Source organism: Micropterus dolomieu, linkage group LG04 (genome assembly GCF_021292245.1).
Source record: "Micropterus dolomieu isolate WLL.071019.BEF.003 ecotype Adirondacks linkage group LG04, ASM2129224v1, whole genome shotgun sequence".
NCBI lineage: Eukaryota > Metazoa > Chordata > Actinopteri > Centrarchiformes > Centrarchidae > Micropterus > Micropterus dolomieu.
Window position 1 is genome coordinate 13,545,542 of NC_060153.1, and position 8,370 is coordinate 13,553,911.

Consider the following 8,370-nt stretch of genomic DNA (forward strand, 5'->3'; position numbering starts at 1 on the left):
ACAAAGGAGTATCAGATTTCAAGAGTCTCATCTAGAGTCTAGAATGGGATCATAACAATAAGTACCAAGAGGTCTTCACTGTGATGGACAATTCAGATTTGACCACAGAGATGCAGCCTGTAAGGTAAAACATTTCAAAAACTCTTCATACACTTTGGAAAATGGTCCGTGTAATGGCAGAACATTTTCTCCTCTTACATTTAATCTTTTATACATGTTCTCTTATTATTATTATTATTACTATTATTGTTTATAAAGTATGTATATATATATTGCTTTTTTATACCTTAACTTTTTCTCTTTTTCTAAACCTTTCCTTATTATTATAGTCTTTGTTAGTCTGTTCACATATTTAGGTCAGAGCTTTGAGATTGATTAGTGTTTTTCCTTTTGTGCTGTTCCTCTCCCGACCGGGAGAGGATCTCTGTTCCCCAAAACACAGAAACCTAGACTGTGTAAATGATTATGCATCCCTTTGCTCGGGGCCAGACATTAGTAACTGTCCTAGGAGACAGAAGCTCTGGTCCAGCTGATTTGTATTTTAGTACTTCTCTGTTTATTCTCTTTTATTAATAAATTCTTCAAAGGCAGTGGTTTGTTTTAACACAATTATTTGCTCAATCCCACTAGCAATCCGTAACAATAATATTAATTACGTGCAATTTAGCGTTAATCTCCCTGATATGGTACTTACATATGAACACTGAACGAAAAGAATGAATGAAACATTCAACCAAAGTGAAAAATTAAACAGGAAATGGGAATATGGCTAACTGATCCTGTTGTCAGTGCTCAGGTGCCGCTTCACCTTCCAGCAGGTCTGGCGGTTAGTTTGGGTCACTCACATAGGGGGGTAGAACAGTGTAATTGGGAACTTAGATCACCGTTATCCTTCGTCTGTCCTCCTTCTTCTTTTTCCTCTTCCTCTCCTTCCTCCTCTTCCTCTCGCTTGATGAAGATGTCCTTAATGAAAATTAGCTCCTTCTTCACCTCCTCCTGCTCCTCTTCCACCAGAGAGGAGAGGAAGGCTTGGACCTAAGAGTAGATATAGAGTTTATGACCTTATCAACACAGTTCTAAAAAAAGGACTGTGATTCTGAAAAAGTACTCTATATTCCTCAGTCACCTTGGCCTCGCTCTCATTGGACAGGATCTCCAGGGCCTCGAGGTGTGACAAGCCCTGGTAGTCGTCAAACAGAATCCCGTAGTGAGCTGTGGGTGCACTGATTGGCTGGTTGCCCAGACGTGCCCTCTCTTTCTCTTTGGCTTCCTTCAACATCTGTAAAATCACAGGAAATATAATTTTAGAGAAATGACTGAATGAACACACAATAAAGAGGTTTTACTTTATTTATCTGGGAGGATGAAACTTACTGGTTTTCTGTGAGCATCTGTGTGTGTGTGTGTGTGTGTGTGTGTTTTTGTCTGCGTGCCTGACTCAGTGATACGGTCTTCTGCATCAAAGTCTTGGTCTTTTTGAAACCCGGGTCACTCTCAGCAAGAACAGTCATAGTCTTCTTCCCGATGAACTCCAAGGCATCCAAACCTCCACTGATGACTGACTTACCCTTGGAGAGAGGGGGGGGGAGAGAGGGAGAGAGAGAGAGGGAGAGAGGGAAAGAGAAAGAGAGGGGGGGGAAGAGAGCGAGGGAGAGAGAGAGGGAGAGAGAGAGAAAGAGAGAGGGAGAGAGAAAGAGAGGGGGGAAGAGAGCGAGGGAGAGAGAGAGAGAGCGAGAGAGAGAGAGAGAGAGAGAGAGACAGAAAAGAAAATTACCAGAGCGACCAGGAACATTTACAGGAATTGATGAAAAATAAAAATACTCAGGTAAATAAAAATGATAAGATAGTCAGTCTAAATTTTTACTTTGACAAAGTTAAAATGGTTAGATTCGGAGACAATATGACGTCATGAAATGATGACATACTTTTGCCTTAGAAAAAAGTCCCAACTATGAGACTCAACAAGGTGAGTCACACGTGTGCACACACAATAATTACAATAATTGTGAGAACATTCATCAACAAAACTTATAATTATGAGGTGATTTCTCAGACTTACTATCTGGTAATTTTTAACGGCCATAGTGACAATTCTGCCTTCATCAGTTAGTTTCAGTTAAATGTTTTGTTGCTTGTAGCAGCCCCTGCTGGCACTGCTCCACAGCAGATATAGAAATATTGAAACTAATTACATACCAATAACTGAGATTATAAATCAAGATTTTGACTTTCTGTGTGAAGTGAAAATGATTATTTTGAGATGCTTTCTCATAACTTTTAGTTATCATAGCAACTTATTATTCTGCCACCAGCAGATGGTCTCACTAGGTGCAGTTTAGCTGACATTGTTCCATCCACCATTTTGTCAGATCTGTGACCAACCGAATATGATTGACAGGCATCTTTTATCTACTCCCTATGCACATTAGACTCACCGGAAAATGTTACAGAAGTTATACTGAGGATGAATCAAAATATAAAGTCATAATAAGTCATTGTAAAATGTTTGACTTCCTAAAGGTAATATGACGAGACAGGCACATTTTTAATTGTGAATTAAGATTATGGTACATTTTTTTGGAGTTTTTGTTGCATTTTTCAAATCAGTGAGTTTATCTCCAATGGCAGGTTTTCATCACATGATTTTGTAGCTTGGTGAGGTGGACAGTTTTGCAGTGTGTGTGTGTGTGTGTGTGTTTCTGCTTTTATGTGTGTTCACTCACTGTGTTCTGCACAGCGTGTGTGATCGTAGAGAAGACACCCCTGCCAGGAGCTGCAGCAGCACTCACAGAAGACTCTCCAGAGCTGGACAGGTCAGTCTCTCCACTTTCGCCTCCTCCCTCTCTCTTCTCCTCTGCTCCCCGCTCCTCCTCCTCTTCTCGTGCCTCCTCTCCTACTGAGGTCTTGTGGAGACGCAGAGCCTCTCCTGCCTTTGCCTTAACTGAGGTCAGGCTCTGACCTGCACACAAACACAAAGAAAAAGGTAAAGACTTAGGAGACCAGGAGGGAGCGTGTGAGAAAAACAAGAGATGGATGGATGGACGAAATAACAACAGAAGTCGTACCCATTGTGGAGGTGGCACTGCTCAGAAGAGATTTTCCCCATGAACTCCAACCTCCCCAGCTCTTTTCTTTCTCCTGTAATGACACACACATTAATTGTTAGAAAACAATAATTAATTAATAAGACCCAGACAAAGCTACCAGTCTCAGAGGCCTCAATCATTTTCATTATTTATTAATCCTTCTATAAAACCTCTGAAAATATGGACGAATCATGATCACAGTTATCCAAATCCTGAGGTGACATCTTATTTATTTTGATCCACAATACAAAATCTAAAATACACTTAACTCTTGGTGTCACATAAACTCTCAAATATCAATGTCAGTATTGTCCTCAAGAGTCCGCAATTGAACAGGTTATAGTGTTTTATGCACTGCGTGTCTCATCTGCAACTAAAGAAACTACAAACCTCCAAGTCCTCATGGGCAGGCTCTGCGTCTGGCTCCAGACTCACCGGTTGGTCACATTCAATCGCCTGACCGTCAGAGTTGATCGGTTGATCAATCGGACCCCCTGAAGTCTCGGCGGTGGTGGCATCCTCAGTGGCCGTCTCCTCGGTGGACTGTGGGATGACCAAACTGTGAGGGATCATAGGAGGCTGTAGAGCGGCAGAGGGCGGTGCAAAGGCTGCTGGGACATCCTGACAGGAGCCAGGGTCAGTGTGAGAGGGCTGGGTGGGTGGAGGGGTGATGTCAGCAGAGGGGTCGTTGTCAGAGGGGGCAGCCTGGGACATGGTGATCTAGAAGAGAGGAGATCTTTGATTTTAGTAGTTTTAGTTTAGAAATATGTGCTTCTTTATAAATATTTGTATCCTGTGACCAAAACACTGCTTACATAATACAAAATACAGTATATTACAACATATATAACATCCTACATACAGGATACTACAACATCCTACAACAAAGAGCTTACGACAACATATATAACATCCTACAACATACTTTGGCCTAATTTTCACAACATAATTTCAATTAGTTTTTCAATTTTCAACTATGAATCATTGTCATTATTGCCAGTTTTTTTATTAATATATCCTTAAAGTGTTGGAAAATGTTTTATAACATGCCATTCAAACTTTTCCTCAGCCTAAGGCGATGTCTTCCAGCATCTGTTTTGTTTGATATCATCAGTTTTAAACATTCACAATTTTTTTTCTTGATTACTGGCTTAAATTATTAATTGATTATCAAAATAGTTGGAAATTAATATTCTATCAACTAACTGAATAATGATTAGCCCAAATCTTAACATGCAACGCTCCTAATGCAAAGAGCCAAACTGACAAGCAAACTTCTTAACTTGTAAACAGAAAATGTCGCTCATATTAGAACAAAGTTCAAATGCTCAAGATGTACAGTCACTAAATCAATTCAATGTGTGTGCAAACATGTCTCCTTATTTTATTAACAGCCATGTGAGCATCATTGCAAAATAACTGCCAATCACTTAACAGCCACTGCCATGCATTTCTTTCCTTTCCTTTCCTTTTAAAATGTTGTATTATTTGGCTTGTCTGTTTAAAATGTCAAATGTGTGATGTCTTGAATAAAAAGACAAACTTTGTGCAAGACACAGAGCAGAAAAAAAATGCAATCAATTACAATCATGATTTTTGCCTTGGTATGAATCAAAGATGTACTGTAAAAGTCAGACTCTACAGTAAATTATTTATATTTACAGTAATACAGTAAAATACAGGAAGTCTTGCGTTATTTCTGTATAAACTTCATTTTCTCTTTGTCACTATTTGTATAATCTCTGAGGAAATAACCACATGCAAACTCTATTAAGTAAGAATTAGTTTATGTTTGACAGCATTATTTGATAATTATGCAACAAAAATGCAATGATGAACTTACACATTTTTGCATGGTAAGTGAAATTTTGAGACAAAAATTAGGAGTAAGAAATAGTGAAAATTAAGCTAAATCAATCACTGTGATCATTGGTTGTCGCTTCATGGTTCAACATCACCATCTAGTGGTCAGTTGATGTATATGCATCCACCTGATTACTTCATCCCCATGTTTTCAATCACTTAAGTTTGTTTTGGGCTGTTTCTTGGCAGCAAAATGTAATTTAGCACAACGTTACCTCTCAAAACTGTATGTGCATAATGGTAAAGAACCCAATTTCACAATATCAATATAGGCCTACATTTGTCCCGACTACAGTCCGCAAAACAAAGCACAATAAGTATGAATTGACAGTATTTTCTTTCGGTCAGTAGTAATACGAATTTAACTGTAGAACTTAATCCATAAACTGACAAGACAGCATGTTAAGAACAAAATATAGCCAATATCTAATTACACAAACTGGTTAACTTAAAACAATCATTACAAAACATCAATATGAGCATTTTCCACGTACGTCAAAGCCTCTTCTGCTTCTTTTAACGCTATTTGGACCACTTATTACACAAAGACAACATACAGAACCATGTCAAGCTGACAGTCAACAAAGACCACTGTTGTATTTGAAAGCGAATATGACAATTAGGCTATTATTCAAAGCTTTATGATCTACTAAACGAGTAAACACTAACACATATTTACAACATTGCAGCAAATTAATTACACTTCATCTCTGGTGCTGTTGCAGATGTGTGTCTTTTAGTTGTAGAGGGCAAAAGGAAAGTTAAAAAGCCTAAAAACAGTTTTGTGTTTGTGATAGTGACTATGCAGCTCACCCGTTTGGTGCCAGCTAGCGGCTCCTCTTCCGCCCCGCCACGTCGGCAGGCCGGTAGGTGACCTCACCGAAGAGCAACGGGAGACAAGATAATTCACCGCCTGAGGAGCAGACGTCGTCTACAACCTCAAGACAAGAGTTTACCAGTGGAGGAAGAAGTAAATCCTTTGGATAAGTAAAAGTACTAATACCACACTGTAAAAAACGAACAAAAAAAACAACCTCCATTAAAAGTAATAGTCCTGCATTCAAATCCTTACTTAAGTAAAAGTAAATATAAGTAGTAAAATATACTTTTAGGCTTTCAAAAGTAAAATTACTCATTCAGTGTTTTATTGTAGGCGTATGTCATCTTTTGGGGTAAATGATTACTCTACATGTTGTATTTTATTGCTGTAGTTGTTTAAAGTTGAGCAATTTTAAGTACTTTATGTACTGTCGGGTAGTTTAATCTACAGCAAAACATATTATTCTGTAACATCATCATATGCTTGTAGCGTCGCTGTCCTGTGAGAACCACGTATATAAAAAAAAATGCAACTATTAGGCTACATAACTGAGGCTCGCATCATGTTTGGCTAAATCACGTAGCAATCATGATGAGAAGAGTTTCTGATCAGCGAACACACGGTGTGATAGATAGGCAGTAGTGAATCATCTTGCCTCGCCTGGATACTCATGTGTGAGTAGGAAACACAATTGATATGTTCCCGCGGCGTTGAGTTTCGGCTCTAATAGTTAAACAGCAAGTCTATTATATATAAGTATAGAAAAAGAAGCAATGTCAAACACAGTTTTCTCAGATCATTTTCCGATTTTAAAATCTATTATTCTAATAGGCTATATTCTGCTAATGCTTCCAATGTGGCTCGTTGGTCTAGGGGTATGATTCTCGCTTAGGGTGCGAGAGGTCCCGGGTTCAAATCCCGGACGAGCCCATATTTCTTTGGTTCTTAAATCACACACTGATCGATACACAACGAGGCCATAGTCTTATAAAACCACAAAATACGGCTCCCCCTTTTATACTGTGAATATTTGTGTGTTCATTTCTATTTCTTATTCTGAGACATCTCACCATGAACTTTGAGTGATTTTTTAAGTTTAAAATGTCACAAAATAGTAAATAATCATATCCTATCATAATTTATGACGGTTAACATTGTATAAATCTGTTTACACAGTCAAATTATAGGGACTTGTTTTCTTTATGGGGACAAAATGCAATTCCCTATGATGTAAAGTATTCTATTTTATGTGAAGACTTGCTTTAAGACTAGGATAAAGTTAGGTTTAGCTTATGGTTTGGGTAAGGCCCCAAAAGTGTGCCAGTGTGCAGTAGATGAAGTACTCAGATCTTTTACTTAAGTAAAAGTAGCAATAGGCCTACCAGTGTGGTAATACTCTGTTACTAGTAAAAAAATTATAGCATTAAAATGAAACAAACCAAAAGCAAAAGTAGTGTACTCATTATGCAGAATGGCCCATTTCAGAATAATGTATTTTATATTATTGGATTAAAATGATTGATTTATACTGTAATGTGTGCATCACTAATGCTGTAGCTGGTAAAGGTGGGACTAATTTCACCTATTTGTGTATTGCTGGGTAGCTAAATGTATAAAAAATATGTCATAATTTATTAGTTGATTATATTTTGTATTGCAGTTTTTCTCAGTTGCTTACACACGTTTTCTGAAAGTACTTAGTTACAAGCTACCATTACCTCTGTGTGTGTATTTTTTAAAAACCAGTTAAGTGTGCTGAGACCACGAATCATTATAATATCGATATTATATTATTGGCTTTTATTAGCTCTTAGCTAGCTCTACATCCAGGGCCACATTGCAGGTGAAGACATCCCTCCAGTGCGAATCCCAAAGTAATTTAACTAAAATAATAATAAAACTGAGAGGAAATCTTCACATTTGAGAATCTAGTGCCATAAAATGCCATTTGATTAGGAAAATATCAAAATAGTTGTGAATTAATCTTCTGGCAATCAGCTCATTTTTTAACATCTCCATTAACACAAGACAACATATGCAAATATTGTCAATAAGTTTATTAAGTGGTATGAATATTCTGTTTTAAAATAAATGCAAAATTGCAGATAGACCTCTATACTTATATGTTCACAGTTTAACATGTTCCCTTTGAATTGCCAACATTTAGATTAAAAAGAGACAGAGTTTATTATAGACACAACATTATAGAAATGTAAAATATCCATTATTATGAGTATCAAAATCATGCTTAATAAAAACCTTTAATTGCCCTTTCAGTCTAATAATCAATTATAAAATATATATATTACAACTTATATTTGCAGAGATACAAAAAACATTTACAAGCAGAGATTATCCAGGGGCAAACGCAGATCAGTTGAGCCGCTACATTCGGTGTGCGTGTACATGTGAATAAAATTATCACATTAATTATTATCACACCTTCTTCAGGTTTTACATGATTAGAAAATGACAAACCAAGAAACCTGTTAAATGTTTTGGATCAAATTGACCAGCAGATCTTTGACTAGAAAAAACTGGTGTGATTAATAAATGTTGAGCTTTGGGAATGTTTTATATATATAGCATATATATATATAT

General features: G+C 37.3%; 1 protein-coding gene and 1 non-coding gene across 4 annotated transcripts in view; one reads left to right on the plus strand and one right to left on the minus strand.

Annotated features, from left to right (window-relative positions):
* Positions 1-5,850, minus strand: part of fam114a1 (family with sequence similarity 114 member A1) — a 14,963-nt gene extending 9,113 nt beyond the window's left edge. The window contains exons 1-7 of one of the 3 annotated variants that reach the window (XM_046047714.1): positions 5,763-5,850; positions 3,477-3,806; positions 3,066-3,138; positions 2,724-2,959; positions 1,434-1,568; positions 1,127-1,279; positions 846-1,035 (exon numbers count right to left, since the gene is read on the minus strand). In XM_046047714.1, coding sequence (XP_045903670.1) covers positions 846-1,035; positions 1,127-1,279; positions 1,434-1,568; positions 2,724-2,959; positions 3,066-3,138; positions 3,477-3,800 — 1,111 coding nt within the window. In that variant the 5' untranslated portion in view covers positions 3,801-3,806; positions 5,763-5,850. Of the gene's footprint in view, positions 1-845; positions 1,036-1,126; positions 1,280-1,433; positions 1,569-2,723; positions 2,960-3,065; positions 3,139-3,476; positions 3,807-5,650; positions 5,743-5,762 lie in introns of those variants that run through there. The other 2 variants (XM_046047715.1, XM_046047713.1) reach the window with 2 other exon arrangements.
* A 777-nt stretch (positions 5,851-6,627) lies between these two features.
* Positions 6,628-6,699, plus strand: trnap-agg. The gene has a single exon. It is a non-coding gene; the product is annotated as a tRNA-Pro (tRNA).
* The last annotated feature ends 1,671 nt before the right edge of the window (positions 6,700-8,370 follow it).